The following is a 25,236-nucleotide window of genomic DNA, read 5'->3' on the forward strand; positions in this document are numbered from 1 at the left end:
ACTGTGGTCGATGTTTAGTAAGCCTCACCTAGTAGATGAGCTCTAAAATGTACGATGTCTCTCAGTGTGACCTCTTCATTTCTATACATAATCTGAAAGGCTCGAGAAGCAGCGAGGCCTCCGATGAGAGATGCATTAGCAGCAGGCCTGCCAGTCCTTGCGGCGCCATTGCCGCTCGACACTGTCGCCTCGATGTGTACCGGCACCTTAGGTGACACGCGTAATCCCACGCGTACTTGGTATAGTCTGTAAATTTAAATTAAAGACGTTACATCAAATATTAAAAAAAATCAACTTCTATCCCTTAATAGTTTTTTTTTATAGAATAGGAAGGCTGACGAGAATATGGGCCACCTGATGGTAAGTGGTCACCAACGCCCTTAGACATTGGCATTGTAAGAAATGTCAACCATCGCTTACATAACCAATGCGCCACCAACCTTGGGAACTAAGATTTTATGTCCCTTGTGCCTGTAATTACACTGGGTCACTCACCCTTTCAAACCGGAACACAACAATATCGAGTACTGCTGTTTTGCGGTAGAATATCTGATGAGTGGGTGGTACCTAACCAGACGAGCTTGCACAAAGCCCTACCACCAGTAAATAGTACACGTGACACATGTGTAAAATTGCAACGGAAACTTTTTATCAAAAATAAACGTTTCATATACAAATATTGCGCTTATATTAAGCCATAAAATTATACTCTTACTGGCCCCAAATAAGTTTCAATTCAAATATTTACGATCACAATTTGCAGCAAGTATTCATTTATTGCAGGACATAATATACTAAGTACACACCATCAATCTATGACTATAGACTAATATCTATAATATCTATGACTATTGACTAATAGCTATAAGATTTTTTTAAGCTAATACTTGTAAAAGCCCATTTGAGTGTTTTTTTATTTGATTTGATTTGGTCATTAAGCTTCGGTACCGTGATTACCATGAAAGTTGGCAAATATTTTGTACTAACCACTAGATGGCGCTGCACATCAACGTTTAAACCGTTCAAGACTGATATTTTAACGCAAGTCGTTTAAAATAATAGGTATACAAAAAATTTAGAATGGGTTCACATCGCATGTTGGGCATTTGTTAGTAAGTAGGTATTTATAAATTTTAAAAAATAGATACTGACCTAATAATGACAGCGTAGAATGGTGGCAAGAATGTCAACAGTATTTCCCGGTTATCTAACTCAATTAAGATTCTCTGAGGGAAACGTGGACCAGTACTTCTGTCACCAGTATAAGACCGGACTTTATGTTTTAGAAAAATAATATTAAATAAATAAATTCATATATAAATCAATTTAAATATCGCCAAAAAACGAAGGGCCAATGATAAAATATTTCTATATTTTTAATGCATATACGATTCGTTCGTTCATACAGAGATAAACTAAGAAAATCAGTTATTCATTTCAATTATTGCCAGAAATATTTCATGCAAAAATATTGCATATATGTTGTTTTTTACCGTCGAATAATAATAATTTTATTGGTTTTGTGTTATTAATAAAGTATTGTTGAAATCAAAATTCCGAATAAAAAAAAAATTGATCTTTTCACATTTCCCTGTTCGAGCGAAATAATAATCCCTGCTAATATTGTTAATGTGAAAGTGACTTTGTCAGGCGTGAAAAATACATAAGGTACCTAACGCCTAGCCCCTCTTTTCACACGTGGGCGAAGCCGAGGGCGGAAACTAGTTACATATAAAATTATAAGCACATTGCTTACGACACACAGTTCGAATACGATCGATGTTTGAACTCACGTGTCGCAAACGTGATATTTTAGTGTTCATGGAATTAACACGCTAGCAAATTCTTAGAATTTTATATAAATAATAACTGTAAAGGGGCCATGCATATTTACATGGAGTACCTATATATTTTATGGATTAAAATGTGTACTATGTTATGTCGATAACCTTTCTGGGATACTATTAACGTATTAAAGATATATATATTTTGTGTAGTCATTAAAACACGGGTCGCGTAGTAAATTTCATGGACGAATTACATCTGATTAATTTGAATTCTTACTGTATTATTAAATGTACTTTAAAAAAATTAAACCTGTATTTAATTTTGGCCGATATCAAAAAGAGGTAGGTATCAATTCCTGGCACGCAAAATTGTATTAGCCGTCGTCGCGTTTGGACTCCACTACCACTTACCATCAGGTGGAGTGGAGCCATTTGCTTTGCCGGCTTATATAACAAAAAGTTAAGGATGAAACTAAATGCTCAATATTACATTAGAGTAGTAAAATATTACGAATAACCAGGAAACTAACAGCTTGCAGTCCTGCTGGACAAAACGGGGAGGACGTGTTACCCTATGCTGGTGGTACCCTGTGTCCTTTTTTATACTTTCGACAACGTGTATGTAAAAGTTAATGATGGTTGGTTTACTAGAGGCGTGAAAGTGTAACAGACAAACATTCGCATTTATAATAAAAGTAAGGATTATACCACGCTGCTCGAGTGCAGGAACATCTAATATATATAGGGTTCTTAATATGGTTTGCCTCTACCGTAGGAAGGCAAGTTAAGCACATGAAATTTCAGTAGTGCTTGCGCGAATTTGAATTCAAAATCTTTTGTTAAGATTGGCGTGTTCAGGCTACTGGGTCAACTCGGCTCGATATTAATTTTTTTTATTTATTTATTATCAATAGATTTATTATATTTTGGTTCAGAGTAAAAATCAATAAGACCAGATCTCTGTTAGATTAATATCTACATTCATTACGACGTTTCACGTGAAGGTTAATGGCTAAAAACTGTTACCTCGGTAGGTATATTTCTCACATGACAATTATGACTATGTATACTATATATATTTATAAAAATATATATACTAACTACTCAATTATTGGATTATTTTTTGCATAATTAGCTAATAATATTGCTTTATTGGATTATTGAATAGATTGTTTTAAGGTAAAGATGATTTGTAAATTATGTAACCGTGATAGTGATATAGTTTCTTTCAAACGAGACGTGAAGACATCTTGCGGGCCGGCAAGGCGAGGGCGGCTAGTGCAGAACATTCTTCCCGACTGTATTTGCCGTCGTTGCACTACCACTTTCCATCAGGTGGAGTAGTCATTTGCCTTCCCGGCAGATACAAAATAAAGGTAAAATTCAAATATATTTATTTAAGACGGTTAGGCAATGTGACTTAATTTTCGGAGCCTTAATTCTGTATAATTGCGCTCGTGGCTTGCTATCAACTTAAAAGTTAGTTACCAAGCCCTCTTTTCAAATCAAAAAATGTAACGAACTTAAACCTCGTTACATTTTTTGTATTATCTCGTTATGCTATGTCAAAACTCCACGCTTTCATCTATCGCCTTTTTAAAACGTGGACGTTACCTTTCATCAAAACAAATAAATAAACTGTTTTTAATGAGTTTTATAAATTACGTTAGTTTTAATTAGATATGAGTATATTACGTTAAATAAATAAAAAGTTAGTAGTATTAGTAAAATACACACGTACGTATATTTGTGCATTTTAAGGACACAAATTACAATTAGTCTTGAATCAATTAAAGCAATCAATTTTTTAACATTAATATTTAGTTAACCTAACCGTGACAATAAATACAGATGAAGACTTATTTATATATATATATATATATAAGTCTAAGTATATATATATATATATATATATATATATACTTAGACTTATTATGTCAGAATATCAGAAGGGCCTTTAAAATTATCTTGGCTGTTATCCTCCATGGTGGGCGTGATAATGGCGGAATATCCAAAATAAAGACACGTTTTTATTGTTCAGTACACTACTATTAAATTTCACAGTAAAGTTACACAAAATATAATACGGTTAGGTTGATTAACTTGGATTGAGAGCCGACAGGTTAGAAAGTGTCTGCCTCGTGTGACGGTGACATGTCAATGATTAGGTGTCAGCACGTTTGACGACACACTACCATATTCGGGATTACTTGTTCTTAAAATAATTATTCTCTTACAAATAACTAACTGCCATACACAATTTGTTATAACAGAAGTAACAATAATTATCAAACCATTAAAAATGCGCAAACTATGATTACTACTTAATCTCCCACTGAAATTATCAACGCACCGTCATATATTATAATATAAATAATATCATATATTATAATATAAATGCAGAATATATATATATATTCTGCAAAATATGTAAATGCAGAAAAGTAACATGTGCTTCTGTTTAACCAGATTTTTAAACAAGTTTTGCAAGAATACTTTTATTTATTAAATTTGCGTTTTCGTTTTTAGAAGTGGAAGATGCGTCGAAACTATGAAGGTAATTAAAAATAAACCTGTAATTGCTTTTTACTAGATATTTAGTGTGGATGTATTAAAATAAATCACGGTTTTACCGTTTACAAAATTAAATTGTATTAATGATTCTTTTCGAAAGTAAAAGTTAATTAATGCGTAAATTTGGTAAATATTTCTTTAAATCATTCAAAATATGTGGTTTTGTATTAACATATTAGTATTTCTCATCCAGGACAATCTCATTCTTATTTTCGGATTTCATTTATTAATATGAAATCCGAAAATATACTAAATATCAACTTTTTGAACCAACTTCAAATAACGGAGAACATTCTCAATTTGGTTGTTTTTTATGTTTGTTACATCAGAACTCCGTAATTTTTTTTGGAAAGGTATACTTTCCGTTTGGTCCCATTCAAATTTGTATATCATCTCTAAGGGTGAAAACATAGGGGATGAGAGTCTTTATGCCAACGAATTTCATTTGAAGTCGGTTTTGTTTTTTAAACAAACAATTATTAAATCGAGAAGTTTCGTAGATATATAGGTAATGACTTCATTTATCTATCTATGAAACAATTTTTTTTTGTTTAATGATTGAAATCAGGCAATCGGAGACAAGATTCTAATAACATTAAGCAAATAAACATGAAACTAAATGATTCATACAAGCCGCAATAAATAATCCGTTGCATGGTAGAGTTTTGGCACCGATCCAGTCGCAGGTAAATTACTTCCGGGAGTAGTTGTTTTGGTGGCAACGACAGATAAATATAAAAGTACTTTCAATAGTGGAATGCTAGTCTTGACTTCCTTAATTGTTTGTGACAAGAATTGAGTTGTGACGTTCAGAGTGTTTGTGTAACAATTACAATATGAATGTTTAATTCATGCTTTCATGTTTGTAGAATAATACCAAATACCACTTGAAATTAAAATAAAAACAATTCGATATGTTTTAAATTATTTATTTAAGATAATTTTGGTTTGTATATTGTTATTTCGTCCCCGATAAGAAGTTTTTTGTCAATATATCAAAATAAATGCAATTCATTATAGTACAGTACAGTAACAGCCTGTGAATGTCAGCAGTAGGACACACTAAGTCCTGCTCTTCCTTTTTTGAGGAGAAGCATGAGATGGCCCAGTGGTAAGAACGCGTGAATCTTAATCGATGATCATAGGTTCAAACCCGGGCAAGCACCACTGAATTTTCATGTGCTTAATTTGTGGTTATAATTCATCTCGTGCTTGACGGTGAAGGAAAACATCGTGAGGAAACCTGCATGTGTCTAATTTCACTGAAGTTCTACCACATGTGTATTCCAATAACCCGCATTGGAGCAGCGTGATAAGCTCATAAAACCTTCTCCTCAAAAAGGGAGAGGAGGCCTTAGCCCAGCAGTGGGACATTCACAGGCTGTTACTGTATGGAAGTGCACAAAGCTATACCACCAAGTAAAACAAGTTCTTACAACATCATTGGAGCAGCATGGTGGAATAAGCTCCACGACCTTCTCCTCAAATTACCAAGTAGCAATCATTAAATATTTCATTGCTGAAAAAAAGTTAAATACTTAATAAGTATATATAAACCACTATAGCTGCTCTGCATATCTATCAAAATTCCTGACACTGACTATGAAGTTTTCGACATATTAAGGTGGGAAAACTCCACAAAGACACATTGTTAACACAAATTCAGTTCCTTTTTACGAGCGCTTTCTTATTAAGATCTAAGTGTTATATATACTACGATTAATCAACGAAGAATATAATATATTTAACTAGCACTTTACCCGCGGCTTCGTTCGCTTTGTAATTTAGAATTGCTAAGTACCAATTTCCATAGCTCTTTCTTAAAAAATGGAGGATTTTCATACAAATTTTCATCTCACAACTTTAGGAGTTAAATTTTTTGAAATCCTTCCTTAGTGCTAACTAACTGTATGAAAGGACCCCGTATGCAATTTTTTATGGTGCTAATTATTTTATAAATAAATAGATTTTAATAGTGTTAATTTCTCCTTTGAAGGGTTTAATGACCCTCGGTAATTACTGGCACACATTCAATTGTGAAGACAGACTAAATAATCATTTAAATATCTTGACTTAATATTATATTTCTTGATTTGCTGTCGATTGTGATTCATTTGTCACTTTATATATGACGTCGATTACGACTAATTAGTAACTCAGTTGATTTTAATGTAACGGTGGGGTGTGAATGCCGTGATGTTATTAGTCACGTGATCGGAATCGTTTGGAGGGGTAACTGTCACATTTTAATGGTTAGAGAGCGGTGAGTCGCGGTAAGTGTATCGCGGTAATATGTATTAAGCGGAAGCTCAATTCATTACAGAGAGCGATACAGTTCGGACCTTCCAAACAGGACCGTTGGTTCACGCAACTCCGATAGTTGTAATATAACTACTTTGTAATTTGTGATTGCTGATTACCTACATAAAGTACAAGAATTATCATACTGTATCTTTGTGGTTAATTGCCTGAGACCTACGCCATGGAGCCTGTACCAGAAGCTCCTACCGATGACGGGCGTGCCGCTGATCTATCGAAGACGGCGTCATATATATAAAAAAAAAACTAAATAAATTATTTAACGTTTCGCTCAGATATATTTCGTATGATTTGATTATAAAATATTTTCAGTAATTTATTACTTTTTATGCATTATCTTTTTTTATCTTACAAAATTGTATCCATTAGTAACCTATAAATCATTTCGAATTTATCCGTCGTTTAAATAACACACATTAACCCGCTGTGGCTTTGTACGGGTAGGAGTAATTAGGATCTACGTAAAACGTTTATACTGAAGGGCAAACATACAAAGCAAAAAATCTTACTTATTTTAACCTTTGGGTCAATACTTTATGGGCCGCCTAATGATGTAAAAGCCGCAGGTTCGATACTGATCCCTTGGGCTATTGTCGTCTCACTTATATGCTTCAATAAGGATCTTAAAAAGAGAATTGCTGTCTTTTTTTTCGAAAATCGAATGACTGATTTACCAATGCATAAAGTACAATTATACAAATGAGTTTTTTATTTATCAAGAAGATAATCAATAATTCTAATTCATCTATTGGAATATACATTGGTATAATACATCGAAATAACTCACTATTGTTTTTTGTTAGCAGCTGATTCGTAACAAATTGGAGGTCGTTTATCTTTACATCTAAACTAAATATTTGAGAGCGCATGTCGACAAGTATTGCGATTCTGTTGCCAGCCTAATATATATAAAGTTCGGCGAGCCAGCGTTCGTTGGCACCTGGCAGTAGCTGAACATTTGGTTGATGTAGAAATCATATGTTTAATTTACGTTCATAGTTTTGCCACGGATTATTTCAAGAATGCTAGCAATAAAAACAAATTTGTACAAATTTAGTTGACTTCGTGTGAATCTGCTGTATTTATCGACATGCAAATTATTACAAATTATGTACCGACATTTTGTAACATACGTTTACTCTTACCCTTACACGCCTCTCTATGCTTTTCTATATACAACGACCGGCAGTATTGGGTTTTTTCTTCGTATTTATATTAAACAAATTATTTTAATTATAAGAGGATAATTAATACGAAGCGCTATCGCATTAATCCGAAGTCTTCTCGTCTCAATAGCGACTGATTTAAGAATATTATATTTGAATGGGTGGGTGATCTGCGACAGGAGATATTATAAGTGCACATTAAAATAATTTAAAAATTGGTGTTGTTTCGTTATTTAATTTTATAGAGAATATTTTATTCTTTTATGTTTTTTGATCAAACGCAACCGTTGTATATATAATGTAATACATAATTGTATAAATTTAAATAAACAATAAATTAATTAAATTTGAAATAGATTTACCCATGTAAAATCAAGTCAAAGATTTTTTAATGTTCTACGTACCTACTTATTGTACTTTTTTACGCTGTCAGTTTATTAGTTAATATATAATTAAATTAAATAGGCAATATAAACCTTTACGTAACCAAAATCGAGTAAAAGAAACAACTTGGTATAACAACATCAAAATATTACATGTCATATACTAGCAAGTAAATAGCGAAAATAAAGAGCCTTAATTATAAACATTGTTTAGCGGGGGTCAAACAATGCGATGTCTTCTTTTTTCGAATGTCAAATCAATAATGACAGAAGGGAGAACTCAACTAATTATCAGTGTGCAACTAAATAGCAGCTAAGCAACGTTTATAACTGTATTTATATAAGATTATGAGTTTTATTCGTTTGATGTAGTAAATTTAATTTCAGATAAATGTTAAGATTTCTAGCTGATCTGGGGTATGCTACATGATTCTCTATTATGAAGTAAAACCCGATTCGAAGACAAGAGGGATATAACACATGTACGCTAGTCCAATACAAGCAAACGTTTTAAGAATTACATTTCGAGCAAACACGATATAACATTGTCAATGCTGAATTTTCATTACACTATAAATATTGTAAAAGTACCGTATAGTCATAAAATTTTTATGTGTGTTACACGTCATACTATTTTTTTTATGAAGTAGATAGGCGGACGTGTATATGGGCCACTTACATCGCCAATGTGCTACTAACCTTGGGAACTAAGATGTTATGCCTCTTATGCGTGTGTAACAACTGGCTTACACTTTAATACGGAACTAAAAATTTGTCTGAAGACGAAATGAGTGTTTATTCATTAAGAAAATAATTGGTGTTAACGGTTAGCACGTATAACTCAAGGGAATCGTAAAATTATAATCTTGGCAGTAGTTCTCTAGAACGCTGATACTACGCTATCAAGGCTTGATGATCTGATTAAAAACTGGCTCTCACCAGTACATCTCGACCTGACTGAATAAAATATTTATTGCACTTTAAGATGTTTCTAAAGCTAGTATTTTATATTCAGCTAATATAGCGCTTATAATTTATTGATAAATATACTTAAAAATAAACAAATTTGTAAACCGATTTTAATTTTTTTTGGTTTTTCTAAAAAAAAAGTCGAGCAGATCATTCAGATTATAATTGAATAGACTCGTATAATTAACATTAAAAGTGAAGTATAGTGCATTATATAGAAGAGATAAGGATTGTTTAGCTTTACCTCTTTCTTCTATATGAATGGGGTATATAAAAAATGTCCTAGGTACATACAACATTTCGGAAAAACTTGAATATATTAAAGAAAGTAACTTTATACTTTATTTTACACCACAATCATTAAAAAAGTTACAAAAATGGTTGCAACCTAATTATGAGTAGCATATAACTTTGGCGATCGTATCGCTTATGTTACATAGCAATCTCTTCAAGGCAACCAACAAGTTCTTTTATTTGTGTCTATATTTCAAATTATAATATGTTATCTGTTATGTTAATGTTATGTAATTATTTCTATGGTAACGAAATTAATTTAACAATAATTAATTTAATAATTAATTAAACTTATAAATGTTGCTTAGCGCTCTTTCTGTTATTATTGATTTGACATTGACGCTAAATAAATTATACCTAAAGCCGTTCCATTTTAGAATTATTATTAATTGGAAATAAAAATATTTAGTTAGTATATAGTTTAGTGTATATTTTTAAGATTATAATATGAGAATTTAGATTGCAGGTGCCGCTGACAATTTTGCTTCATAAATTAAATTTATTAAGGTTCGATGCGCGGGGGAACCACCGTGTAAATTGAATTCGCGTAAATTGAAGTCAGAGTTATATTGCGGAAGAGTATCCAAGATTTATAATATTGAAAATATAAACACTCAATTTTACCAAGATATTTAAAAATATTTATAATAAATGTTGGCGTTTGTTGCTTTCGTCCAGCAGTAGACGGCAAAAGGCTGAAAAAAAAAATCTGAAACATATGTGGAAGAATTTTATACGACACATCAGTGTCGGTATATTGTTCAATGTTTTTCTTGAATCTTAAAAAAATTATGCTTGTTTTATAAACATGTGATCTTCAGTTATAATGTGTTTATTATATTCACTGGTCCCATCTCGCCACTAACAGATCAGAAGCAGAAAACAAATCTCAAAATATTTCAAATTGAAAATCGAATGCAAATGCCGTTGACGGACTTTTGAAGAATGAAGATAAAATTATTTAAAACGGTTTTTGATAAAAATTTAAAATATTCGAATTTTATTTTATACTAGCAAATCCGTGCCCACTTCGTTGGGCGATAAACGTTTTTACTAGTGATCGATTGGCCGAACATTAATAAAATTGTCTCGCGTATTAGATATTTTAAATTATCTCTTAAACTATGTAAACAAAACACACTGTAAAAAACAAATTTTATATAAATAAAATATCCTTGGTAATAAAGCAACTTTTCTCTAGAACTCAATCATGTATCTCGTCATCGTTAAGGCAGCGTTCGTAAGAAACGTTTTCATTCGACCGTTTTTTCTCCGACTAACTTTGCAAATCCCACTACCACGAAAAAGTCTTTTTATTTTTCGGGTTAATATATAGCCTATGACACTTACAAATGATGTAGTTTTCTATTGGTAAACGGATTTTCAAAATAGGTTTGGCAGATCCAGAGATTACCCCCTACAACCTCACAAACTTTACCTCTTTATAATAATAGTATATATAGACAAGAATATGAAATTATTTTGTTTTGCTTGTTTTTCTTGCTACGTCAATAATCTAAAATAATCTATAATATATACTAAAACCTCCAAAACGCACTACTTTTTTGTATAAGTTTTATGTGTATTGGCTTAGTAATTGGTTTAGTAGTTTTTCAGTTAGACGTTACTAAAAAAAATCTCCTTATATATTAGAAAAGATAATTGACATTTCCTAACGATTTAAAAAGGGACTGTATTTGTCACATTTATATTAAAAGAGAATTCATATCAAATACAAGGGTCACAGCCCTGTTTACCCCATGTCGTACAGCCCAATCTATTCCCCGTTTCCGGTCCCCACGTTCAAAATGACTCACCCATCGTCAATAGAACCATTTCACTAATAGCCCCTCGCTGCAAACTGTGCGAGAACATTCTGTTTTCGCCTCACTTCGCTTAATTAACTAATTAGGTACGAAATAATTAGATGTAATGTGTTATGTCTTAATTTAATAATAAGGAAGGTTATCATTATAATTTATTGTAATTCTCATTTGAAATAATATCATAATAAATGAAGTACAAATTTTATTATGTGATAAATTATGTCACCGTCATCGGTGAATCGTAAGTAGTGCTCTTGTATAAAGGTGACTTTCCACGGTGCATGATTCTGCGGATTATTCAGGCATGGCCGACAAGCTGAGACAGACGCGCACTGCACAAATTCCATGCGTGCGTGATGGTCTGATTCGGTCTTGAGATTCGAAGCCATTTTGTCATTTCAAAATACAAAGTCAAAGAGAACGTATCGCTGCAGCTGCGGCTCTTGTTTATTTGTTTGAGCGCACATTCCTGCGCTTTCACTCTTCGCATGGTGCGTCGGTGCGGGCTAGTATATCAAGAGTCCCTTGTATCACGCACCTTGGGATGCCACCTTATGAATTCACTTCGTACCTTACAATAAACGCTATATTGATGCGGAATACGCTATTTTAATGTCATAATTTTGTTATTATAGTAAATGATTACTTTCTGTCAGTCGACAATGTTCTGTGATGATTTTCGAGTTTGTTCTTACAAAATAAGCTGTACCATTTTTTTGTAGCTAACGCTGGCAACAATGAAACAAGTCCACAGGGTAGGTAGTAAATTGTATAGAATAATCTTTGACACGATATCTTACTAAATTTGAGCCCATTTTGATGATTTTAGGGGTTTCATACATTGAAATTTAGTGCACTCCATATGTAGATAGAGATTAACCTAGCGGTTAAAAAGGTAAATATCCAAGTGTTCGTCCCTACGTATTCTGACTGATTTGAGCAGCGCGCTTATATAAGCCTTCTCATATTAATTATTTATTATAGTAATAAAGGTCTACAAAGAAGAACATAAAATAATATCATCTGTGTACCTAAATAAAAAATACATAAATTAATATTTTAAATTACGATATACATATAATTATAAAGTTGTTTAAATTAATCTCTTATTTTTAGAGTTGTCGTCTACTAAAGCAAGTCAAGGCAAAGCTATTTAGATGTGAACATCGATTCCAGAAATAATTTCTTAATTTACAAATTTATTTTTGAATTATAAGTGTTTGTTGACAGACAAGGTCAATACCATTTGGCAAGCCGAACTACAAAACCTCTTTATTTTTATATACGACCTATTATTTAATTTTTTATTTTTCTATACGTTCACCCTACACATATATAAAACATAATAACATATAGTCACTATATATTGTGAAACAAAGTCGCCGCGTCTGTCTGTCTAAATTACCTATAAGATTTTCACAATTTAATAATGAATTATAAAATTATTCTAATTATATTTTATTAAAATATGATAGAAATAATATAATTGTTATTTCTATCGTATTAATAATGTAAACTAGCTCGAGCTAGCAACCTAAAGCGCAACCTATAATGTCGGGGTTAGGGGATTAATAGGTGGGTGTAACCAATTAGGAGCTACGAGTCCAATCAATTAAACAACGAAAATCAGGGGATAAAAATGAATTTGCTTGCTATGAAATGTGTTTCGATTTTACCAAAGGTTACTTTTAAACTTTAATTAATTTAATTATAAATGAAAAAGGCGAAATAAATAAACGAGTTTGCTATCTGTTATTCGTTTTAACGAGTTAAATATCGCATCTGATGAAGATTATATATATTTCCTTTTATTTCTGTATGTTGAATAAAATATAGTTAATTAGGTTTTGCAAGTCCATTGCTTTTTCGTTGTAGCGTGACAAAAAAACACACATTCACATAAATACATATTATTAAGGGTGTGAATGGACTAAGCAGGTATTACAAATTACTTTAAAGTTTGGTATTAATAATAATTAACGTTTAATATGAAAAAAAATATTGTATCGTATCATATTTCATTATTTTTTTTCACTCATTGGAAACCTTCAGAAATCGGGTTATGCGGAAAATGGTGGAGTATACGCAAAGTGGCTGGAAATTGAGAGCTGAAGATCGAACTCAGAGGCGTTCCATTGGAGAGGCCAGCAGTGGCCAAAAAAAGTGATGATGATGATTTCGTTTTAAATATGATATTTTAATATCATGTGAAATTATTTATAAATTTCTATAACAATTTGAAAATGGATCCGAAGTTAGAATTAATATAAAATAAAGTTTGGATTAGTCCCGGCCGCTGAATTTCACTTGAGGTGAGCCTCGTTTGGCTTGATTTTAAAAATGTGTGAAAACAGAGGACCCGAATTATTTTTTCATATTAAATTAAATATTGAAGTATGCTTGATAATGAATATTTAAATAAATAAAAAACAAAATGAAGATTATTAGCATGGGTTTCTGGAACAGGTGTACCTATAACTGATGTACTGTATAGCCCACATATCTATCACGACAGAATAATGTTGACCGACAACACGAAAATGACTTAAAGACTAAAATTAATAAATGTTACTTTATAGCAATTGAAATGTCAATAATTGAACCAAAAGGATAGAGTATAGAATGTGGATCCCACAGAGAACTGGCCGGAATTTTAGCATTACTCTTAATTACTGGAGATTATAATTACATGCTGTGTCTCTCAGTAGCAACCGAGTAATTTTTGCATGTTTCATATTCACCATATTATTGGTTAAATGTAGCTGTAGGCTATTCTGTAAGAGCAAACTCGAAGCTCAACGCAGAAAACGGTTGTGGAATGTCAGAAAGTGATATGTGAGTTTCACCATAATAATTACAATATTTCAAGAACACACGCATCAAACTAGTATGAGTCAACGTTTCATGGGTGATTAATAAAGTTTTTATAGAATATTGCTACTCAATTCGCTATTAATATTAATATTTATTTAATTATATTTGTATATAAAGAAGGGAACAATATCTTATTTTGAACGATTCCTTTATACTATTTTTCCTATAGCCTTATAAAATGGTGCCCGAAGGCTTGTCAACTGGCATCAGCAACTATGTTCACTGCCATGAATTATTTATAACCGTAGGAAAATCCATTCACATAATATCATAATTCAATTTTTATAACAGATAATGTTATTGTCAACATAAGCAAAGTTAGAAAATAAGGAAGTCTTGTTTGTAGTGTGTAAGAAAAGGTATAAATTATCTTAGTTATTCTTTTATGAAGTATACTTTCAATTTAGTTTTTATGCAAGAGGGGGCAAACGTGCAGGAGGACGTTACCTGATGGCAAGTAACTTTGACCACCCATGGATATCTGCAACACCTGAGGGCATGCAGGTGCGTTGCCGGCCTTAAAGAAGTGAGTACGCTCTTTTCTTGAAGGTTTGAATATCATTTCGGCTTGGAAAAATCACCGGCGAAAGGTGGTTCCACAGAGTGGTTGTGCAAAGTAGAAAATGTCTTAAAAATCGCGCTGTTGTGGATTTCCAGGCATAGAGGAGGTGAGGATATAATTTAGAATTCTGGCGTGATGTCCGGTGGTTTTTCAGCATTCATAATTCAGCAGCCGGGTACCAGCGACGCCTTTTGCGGCGGGGGGAGAAGGTGCCCAGAGCACCTCTTTCTTCTCCCCAGTCTTCGTCTGCGGAGCAGATCTGCAGTGGCGTCCTCTTCCCGCTCCCGCTTCGCGACCTCCTTATATGACATCACACTTTCACAAATGAAGACCACTTCTGATCAGCACTCCGGAGAAGTCTCCACCGACAACGGCCACCAGGTAATGCCTCTGGGGCCCCCAGGCGGTACACTCCATCAGGGTGTGTTGCACGCCGTGTCGGATGGCGCACCACACTTGTGGCAGGAAGGTGACACTTGCCACCGTGGTATCTCGCGCAGGTACTTACCGAAGCAATCGTGTCCGGTAAGTACTTTGCTTCAACCAGAATGAGAGCGTGCCTCGTTTTCTTTTGATCCAGCGGCTCTAGTGGGGACGTACCACCTCCACTATCGCTAGGCCCGCCGTGGGACCCCAGGTCCTCCTGCCATCGGGCTATCAGGGCTTGCTGGGCTAGAGCTCTGATCCACCTGACCTCCGCCAACCCTAGACGGCTGCCGCGGTTTCTCGCCGGAATCTGTAGAGCACGTCCTCCGCGAGCACGTCCGCCTGGAGTTCTCAAGGCGGATCGCCTGCGAGAAACTGTCTAATTTAAAGATAATTTTTTTAATAAGCATCTTGACTTCGATTATATAAAATTAAATTGAAATTAACAAAAGTATTGTTTAATTTTAAATTGTTATCTATTCGCAAATGTATTTTTTTTTCACAAACGAAGCCATATGGCGTCAATAATTTAATTATCACTGGATTTCCGCTTATATTTGAATCAAAATGTATATAATGTAAACCTACTTTTTTCAGATATGCTACAATTTAAAATTAAATTATACAGTTGAAAGTGTGATTTATGTGGATTTAAAACTACAATATATATAATTAATATAGATCGACTGGACCCTGTCGACTGATGGTTTCATGCAAAGAAAATTTTATATATTTTTCGCTATTTTTTACTATAACAATGTCATTTAAAATATCATTATTTAATATGAATAATTACGTCTAATTATTCAGTTATTTTGTTTGGAATTGGAAAAGAGCAGTTTGAATTTTATTAAAATAATGAATAAGGTCCACCAAAACGATTTCGGCCACGGTGGCGAATCTCAAGAGAGATTAGCCAACTGCGCAGGAGATATTATAGTGCTCAAGTGTTTGCGCAAACACAGGTGCACTCTCTATTCCCTAACTTTTATAATCCGATGGGACGGCAATCCGACACGACCGGAAAGAGTTCAGGCGCAGGACCAACGGCTTTACGTGCTTTCCGAAAAACGGGAGTGTACACACTTCCAACTTCCAGACTCCATGGCTTGCTGCTGAGAATTTTATGACAGAAAAACCCAATAAAACTTTTTATTTCCCCGACCTGGGAATTAAACCCAGGACCTCCGAGTCTGCGGCCTTACATATAGCCACTAGACCAACGAGGTAGGTATTCAAATATATATTATTTAAAATTACTTTTAAATTTCGAAAATATTTTTATTAACATTATATTACTGGTAACTATTAAAAAAGCAGATAATATAGATTTTGTTAAATTAATGTCGTAAAACAAGATCTCGTTAAAACTAATATGCTACAAGTTGAACGATCCCTCGCGGATAGATTTGAACTACATAGTTGTGCCAGTTGACGTCATAACTGTTGAAAACAGTGCAACGAAGCAAAAGTAGTTAAAAGTTAATACTAGAATTATTCTTGGGATAAAGTTTTTTTTAGACTTTCATATATAACTTCTGTGACGTTGTATACGTACGTGCCTACACATTTTTTTCATTTATTCTTTTATTTAGCGATTATTCATAAAATGAAAAGATCTGTCGAACATACTTTAATTAAAATGTTGACTCATTCAATATGATGTCTTTGAAATTACAAATGCAGAATATATTTCTGTCGAAATACTTTTCAAAAACATTATGAATGACACAGTCAGTCGACACCTTTAAAAAAATTAATTTTCGACATTTCATTGAAATCCAAATATTTATTATATTCTGCAGGGTATTTTTAAGTTTTTTTAAATCTGCTTGGTAAAGGTGTGTACGTACGTACTTACCATTTTTAAAATTGATTTCATTCTTATGTATTTCGTGAATATTCATTGGAATTTTTCATAAATGACAATTTTTGATAGTTAAGATGAAGGGCTCTTTATAAGCAATAGAGTACTGTAAAGTGCTAAGTATATTTTTTAAGTTATAATTAAATTAATGTAAAATTATTTATGAGTAGTTATTTTGTATAATGATTTATATTATTATAGAATATACATTTTATGTGTTTGTGTTCTATCCTGTGTAATAAATGTTTGACATTGATTAATTATTACGAAACAAAAATTGTAGGTAGTATGTTTAATGTAGACATTATATATGGTTATATGGTTTTGCAATTAATATAATAATTATAATTTAATAAAAACTAAGAGTAACAAGGTTATTTAAATAGTTCCGAACCGGTATAAATTAAAATAAATTCTAGAACACGAGGATTTAAAAGATTTAGCTAATAAGAACTTAAATAAAGAATATTTTGATTTTTTCCCTTAGAAAATCTCGAGGTATGTATTGTATTTAGTACGATGTTCGTATTTCATTATGTAACTTCTAACTAGGTTGACGTCACTTATCCATCACTACTGTTATCTATGATATTATTTTGGAAAAGTAGACAGGATTCTCAAAACGATTTTATGACTATATGTGAATAAGTTTTGTATAGCTTGGACTTGTCATTTAAATAGGCTAGTGAATTTTCTAGATTCTAAGATATTATTTTAAAACGAGAACGAAGCGATACTAAGATATAATAGTTTACTAATTGTTACTTAAAAATGAATAAGTAAGTGTACCTTGATTATCCATAAAACGTTAGTATTATTTTATTTATACAATATAATGTTTTATATTTTTTTTATATTTCGACGAATAAATGATACGATTAGCTGCAAATATCAAAACCGTTTTTAATAAATGCTCCGTTCTAAAAATAAAAAATAATATAAAGCTGAAAATCTTGTTTGAAAGTTAGAAAGTGAATAAGATTCTTATCAATATCTATACACGCAAAGCTGTGTAGTTCAGCTGTTAGTGTCATATTAGTAGTATATAAGTCAAAATTACCCTCTTTGAAAGAGATCGACATTGTAGAACTTGTAAAGTTCCACGGAGAACTCGAAGGTGGCCTGCAGGTCGCTCATGGTTCGAGTGAGAAGGCGCGGGCGCGGGCGGCGCGGCGCGCCATGCCGCGGCCGCTAGCAGCCCGAACGCACCGGCCGGAGCCCTACGGGCCTCACGGGGTGCATTCTCCGCACAACTCACCGCATCGGCTTTGGCACAGCACAGCAACACAAGACCACACCCCGCAAACAGTCGCGGCCCGGGCGCGGTCCGAATATCGCCGCGAAAATAGCGACACACGGCGGTAACGACGAGCGTGCGGCCCACAGTGCGGGAAACGGGAATTCATTTTTTAGTGGGCGCGAGTGCGCATGCGCGCCGCGGAGCGCCGTCGCGCGTCGTTGTGCCGCGGCGTCGAGCCGGCCTGCAGTAGTGCGCGTCGCCTGCCTACCTAGACAGGTGCGCTCGCAATAAATGCTAATCCGCACTTGACGATGCTATGAAACACTTTCAGAGATATGTCGCGTGGTAATGCGGAGGGATTACCTCCCGTGGGAGGAGGCTTTAAAGGTCAGGGGGCGGCCGCGTGCGCCACCGGGCTTGCCGACGTTAACCTTTGCCGCACTCGCCGATAACGGTAGTACGACATATGTACGTAGGACGTTAATAATAAGAGGATGTGATTTTTTAACTATATTTTGCTAGAAAGAGAGAGAAAATGTTTAAACGGAAAATAAAACAAAAATATTAAGTAATTTGTTATTATTAAAGAATCAACTAATAGGTATGATTATGTAAAAAATGAGAATCTATATCGTTGAAGAATATGCAAAGGAGTTGACCTAACTATTTTTTTTAAGATTAAATTATTATAAAATTACCTCCATCTCGAATATAAATATCCCGCAAAGAGACGGCTACAGGCTGGATTTCGGGACAAGGGAAGAAAGGTTCCAATCGTTCGTGCTAAAGGTCATAGGTTCATATTAAGTTGATCGATATTCGCGGGTTCAAGGAAGGTTAAAAGATTTAGAAACTGTCTGAATTTTTATAAATTTCCATACATAATTTAACTCTTTTCGATTTGGCTTGAATGATGTAATTTATCAAGAGACAGTTATCAATAGCTAAACATTTTTTATGTAAAATACAAACAATAGACAATAAATTATCCTCTGGATTTATTCTAGGATTTGTGGACACAGAAGAAGCAGAATTACATCCGATAGATACAGGTTTCTTCACGATGGTTTCCATCTACGAAATGATTTATAACTTTAGCATATCAAAGCTAATGGTCCACCAATTTGATATCACGATCTATTGACTGCTGGGTTAATATCATGTGGTTTTGCATTATTTTTTTTGACTTGACACATTTTTGAACCCATTACGAATCGAAAATCGAATGTAATATATTAAAAAAGAGGTTGTAAGTCAGCAAGTAGGTTAGCAAGAGCAAATAATGCAAGTACAAAGTATGTACATCGTTTGCAAGACGCCAAAGCGACAATGGCTCTCGTTCCCCGAATGACAATAGGAACTACCACTCAGCATATTGCTACCGTTGCAAAAGAAAACGCCTCATATCGCCGCCATTGTAAGCTTTACGTGCTAATATTTTAAGTATTTTAATACCTGACAAAGATGTCAGAATTTATGAGGTCAAGGGTATTTAATTCAAATCATATTTATCGTTAAATTTTGTAAACACGATTTTTTACCAATAAATGAAATACTAATTCTAATAACAAAAAACTTTGACATTATGATAGCTCATAGATTTTATAATGGCTTAGCTAAGCCTAATATATAGCTATATTTAAAGCATTAGCAAAATAATATAAAATGTGCTATATACATATGTACATATATACACTAATATACGATATTTTAATCGTAAATGAGTTTATTTTGGTTTAAATTTTCTAAATTAAATACATTTTAATGTAAAGATTATTCAGTGCCGGTATAATTTTATCTTATTAAGTAGTACAAAATTTTAACTAAACAAACAGGTCAAAATTTTCAACCCATTCATGACAGTTAGTCTATGTGGATAGATAGTACTGATTATCAGTTATTCTGACAAAGATTAGTACAATACGTTGCTGTTTCCGGTATGAAGGTTGTGCGCCAGTGGTGTTTCAGACACGTATGTAACAGATTACATCGTCTGTCAGGAATGTATTAGGTCCTTACATATTTTTTTTTTCAGCCTTTTGCCGTCCACTGCTGGACGAAAGCCTCTAGCCTCGAAGCGTTCTATGGGGATAGAACGCCAACCATCCCGATCTTGGGCAGTCCGCATCCATCCCGAACCTGCCACCTTTTTTAAATCATCGGCCCATCTTGTCACAGGGCGTCCTACTCTACGTTTGCCTAAGCGTGGTCTCTACTCTAACACATGTCGGCTCCATCGGCCATCAATGCGCCTGGAGACATGACCAGCCCACTTCCACTTCAGCGAGCTAATTCTACGCGCGATGTCGGTGACTTTAGTTCTCTGGCGAATGTCCTCATTTCGGATTCTATCTGCCAGAGAAACCCCAAGCATCGCGCGTTCCATTGCTCGCTGAGCGACCCTAAATTTGTGGACCAGTCCTACGGTAAGTGTCCACGTTTCGGCACCGTAAGTCATTACAGGTAGGACGCACTGATTGAAGACCCTGGTCTTAAGCGACTGTGGGATCGACGATTCAAAAATATGACGTAACCTCCCGAATGCCGCCCAGCCCTAACGTATTCTTCTTTTAGCCTCCTTCTCAAAGTTGTGCCGGCCAAGTTGTATAGTTTGGCCCAGGTAGATATATTCCTGCACAACTTCAAGTGGAGAGCCATTTACGACCACTGGTCTCGGGGATACATGACGGTTTGCCATAATTTTGGTCTTTTCAATGTTCATCCCGAGACCTATTTGTCTTGAAGAATCGCTCAGGCTGTTTAGCATCTCTTCCAAATCCTGCAGAGTCTCCGCCATGATGACAATGTTGTCGGCAAATCGCAGATGTGTAATGTGTTGGCCATTTATATTAATGCCGCGTCCGTTCCAATCGAGCGTCTTGAAGACGTCCTCCAATGCATTGGTAAAGAGTTTTGGTGAGATTACATCTCCCTGTCTTACCCCGCGATGCAATTGGATTGGTCTTGTGCTCTGATCTTGTACTTGGACGGTCATGGTTGCGGCTTCATACAAACACTTCACCACCTGGACATACCGACAGTCAATTAGGCATCTCTGCATAGATTCCAGAACAGCCCAGGTCTCGATGGTATCGAAGGCTTTTTCGTAGTCCACAAACGCTAGGCATAGAGGCTGATTATATTCCTCGGTCTTCTGTATTATTTGCCTTAGTGTGTGTATGTGGTCTACGGTACGGAAGCCTTTTCGAAACCCAGCCTGTTACACAGGTTGGAAGTCATCAAATTTTCGGGCAAGACGATTCGTGATTACCCTCGAAAACAATTTGTAAACATGACTTAAAAGTGAAATGGGGCGGTAGTTTTTCAGAAGAGCTTTATCACCCCTCTTGAAAAACAGCACCACCACACTTCTGCTCCATGTCTTCGGTGTTATACCATTGTGGAGGACGGAATTAAAGATGTTAGCCAGCTCTCTCAGAACTGGTGAGCCTCCTGCTTTGAGAAGATCTGAGATAATTCCGTCATCTCCTGGAGCCTTTTTGTTTTCGAGTTGCCCAAGAGCAATCCTAATCTCGCCCAAATCGATGTCGGGAAGATCGTCTGATAGGTGGCGTGTTAGTCTGGCTCGTGGGGCATCCGCACTGTGGGACTCAGGTGGAGGTACTCGTGATGAGTATAAATCGCCATAGTACTTTTCGACTTCAGCTAGAATCTCTGGTTTTGAGGTAACGGTTGTGCCTTGTATGGTTCTGAGTTTTGTCAGGTGACAACAGGAGGTATATGACTTTGCAAGAACCTTTGAGCCCCTATTGAGTGCTATAGCATCTTCAATATTCCGGGTATTCGCTCGTCTTGTGTCACGCCTTATTAGTTTTTTAACCTTCCTGTTAAGTGCCTGATACTCAGATGGCGTCATGTACTACTGTTCTCGTCTCCTCGTCATCTCGTTCAGAGTTTCGCCTGAGAGCTTCGACTTACGTCCATTGCTCTTTCGTCGAAAGTAATTTTGGCCTACCTCGCGGATGACACGCACCAGACTATTGGTGGCGTCGTCAATGCCCTGCCTGGTTTCCTCATTTACATGGCAATTCGGTTCTGTAGTTCCAGCTGGAAGCTTTCGCAACCAGCTTTGACCTGAGGCAGAGTTGGTCTAAGAGTGGACTTCATTAACCGCGATCGTTCTATTTTAGTGTTAATATTCAGGGTGCCTCTTACCACGCGGTGATCACTTCCAGTGTTTACCCTGTTGATCACGGAGACATCCCTGAATATTTGGCACTTATTGGATAAAATGAAGTCGATCTCATTCATCGCTATGTTATCGGGGCTTCGCCAGGTCTACTTCCTTTGGGGCTTTTTCTGGAAAAATGAATTCATCAGAAATTATCCCTGAGCCTCGAGAAAGTTTACCAGCATTTGCCCCCAATGATTTCTGCCCCCATAGCCGAATTTTCCCACCCTCGATTCACCATCTTCTTGTACTCCCACTTTGGCATTGAAGTCACCCATAACAATTGTGTAGAAGGTATTGGTACGAGACATAGCTTTCACTATGTCTTCGTACATAGCTTCGACCTCTTCGTCAGTGTATGTAGACGTTGGGGCATACACTTGTATAACCTTCAAGGCATACCTCTCGGTTATCTTTAAGACAAGGTACGCCACCCTCGCCGACACACTGCTAGCATCCACGACATTGCTTCTGAGTGACTTGTGGATCAAAAAGCCGACGCCACCTTGGGATGGTTGGTGTCCTTCTCGGAAATAGAGTAAGTGACCGGCATCTAGTGTCATCGTGTCCTCGCCCTGTCTTCGGATTTCTGATAGACCTACTATATCCCAGTTAATACGACTTAACTCTACTTCCAATTCTGTCAGACGTTCGTCCAGCCACAGAGAGCGTCCATTATACGTGGCCAGAAACAGTCGCCGTTTGTGGTACCCTGCCGTAGCCCGGGGATTCTTAGCACCCACTATCTCACCGTTACCATGGCCGCTACTGTGGCCAGAAATAGTGCGATTACCGGGAATTGGGGGCCGTGAATTTTTGTCGTCGCTCATAATCATCAATATTTGCCTTAGTCACCGCCTGCCAAGAGGCGGGTTGGTGACCGCAGTGGCTGGAAATCTTTCATTAATAGCGCTGCTGCCCGCTATCAGGATTTGCATTTTCGGATTCCAGCATTTGTGTGGTAATTAATACCGCCACGATTTCGGTCGGCATATGAAATTGGCATATTGTACGGGAGGAATATAAAGTCAATATTTTTTTTATAAAATACATTTAATTAATCAAAGTATGCACCGTTGTTATCTATGTACTTTTGCCTCTCATAGGTATTTATTGATCCCTTTACTAAAAAAATCATGGGGTCGCCCCCATGATTTTTGATGAATCAATAAACTCTTTGAAGGCGGTTTGGACAGCCGCTTCAGAGTTGAATTTTTTCCTTGTAAGAAGTTGTCCAAATTCCGGGAAAAATGGTAATCTGTTGGAGCAAGGTCCGGGGAGTACGGTGGATGTCGCAGACATTCCAATTGTAGCTCATCTAACTTAGTGGTTGTTTGTTGTGCAGTGTGTGGTCTTGCGTTGTCGTGAAGCAGCAGTGGCCTAGAGCGATTGACCAATCTCGGTTGCTTAGCAGCTAGTTCTTCTTTCATGGTTTGCAGTTGCTGACAATAGATATCTGCCGTAATCGTTTGGCCAGATTTTAGAAAGATGTAGTGAACGACACCGGCGCTAGTCCAGCAAACACTCACAAGTAACTTTTTCTGAGTCAATTTTCGTTTAGGGCAGGATTTGGCTGCGTCTCCAAGGTTCAGGCATTGCAACGAGCGCTTCCGATTATCGTACAGTATTCACTTTTCATCACAAGTAATGATTCGATTTTAAATCTCTTCACTATTCTGTCGGTTGAGCAACGTAACACAGCAGTCGAGGCGTGTTTGCAAGTTTGATTCACTCAATTCATGAGATACCCATCGTTCAAGTTACTTTTACTTTCCCGATTTGCTTCAAGTGGATTAATATAGTTTTATCACTGACCCCGAAGCCTGCAGCTATCTTTTAATGCTTTGTGATGGATGCGCTTCCACAATAGCCTTTAATTCTTTATTTTCCATTTTGGTCTCCACAGGTCTGGTTCTGAAGGTCGAAATTTCTAGAACGAAAACGTTGAAACCAAAAACGTATCGTGCTTTCGACACCAGCGCCGTACAAATCATTAATCCTTCGAGCTATTTCTGCAACACTGGTGCCACGGTAGACTTCGTACTCGTAAATATACCGATATTTCATGTTTTCCGTTGTGCGGTAATAAGCGACACCAAAGAAAAAAATAATGAAGAAAAAACAAATGAATGACTCTTTTCAAAAGTCAAATGTACCAGCTAAATGAACTTATAAATTTGAATTTGGAATTCTTAACCAAAGAGATCTCCTCTTTCAGATATTTCTCTCTTAATCAAAGTGGTCAGTACGACAAAACGCTAATTATTATGTAAGGGTCTAATATTATAATTTTAATAATACCTATATTTATAGTCAATTAGTTGAGTATCCGCCATATCTTATTAAAGAAATCTGCTATTGTGAAACAAAAACCGAAAAATTCTCCGAGATAGATGTCATGATAAGACAACACATTCATAAACAAGTAGGAGACCAATTCTTCTAATTTATAAAGGTTACGATACGTTCGCGATTTTATTTCTCTCAAAAATAAACCGTTGCGTTAGTAGGATAAGAAAACGGACGGCAACGATTAGGTTGCGATTCGATTGGGATAAAGTGACAATTTATTACTAGAATTCGCGCCAGTATATTTTATAACCGACTTCCAAAGAGGACAGTTTTCTGTTTATACACCATCTGATAACCTTTTTAAGAAAATAATCGATTTTTAAGATTATTTTGGTCTGAGTAATCATTATACTTATGGCACGGTTCTAGTACATAACATAAATTATAATTAATCATTCTATTTTA

General features: G+C 35.4%; 1 protein-coding gene across 3 annotated transcripts in view; it reads right to left on the reverse strand.

Annotated features, from left to right (window-relative positions):
• The window catches only part of LOC126774155 (uncharacterized), a 33,081-nt gene extending 14,607 nt beyond the window's left edge, over positions 1–18,474 (reverse strand). For all 3 annotated transcript variants that reach the window (XM_050495514.1, XM_050495515.1, XM_050495513.1), the window contains exons 1-2: positions 18,108–18,474; positions 29–246 (exon numbers count right to left, since the gene is read on the reverse strand). In XM_050495514.1, the coding sequence (XP_050351471.1) occupies positions 29–246; positions 18,108–18,184 (295 nt within the window). In that variant the 5' untranslated portion in view covers positions 18,185–18,474. The remainder of the gene's footprint in view (positions 1–28; positions 247–18,107) is intronic.
• Positions 18,475–25,236: the final 6,762 nt, after the last annotated feature.

The sequence above is a fragment of the Nymphalis io genome, chromosome 16 (genome assembly GCF_905147045.1).
Source record: "Nymphalis io chromosome 16, ilAglIoxx1.1, whole genome shotgun sequence".
In the NCBI taxonomy this organism is placed as follows: domain Eukaryota; kingdom Metazoa; phylum Arthropoda; class Insecta; order Lepidoptera; family Nymphalidae; genus Nymphalis; species Nymphalis io.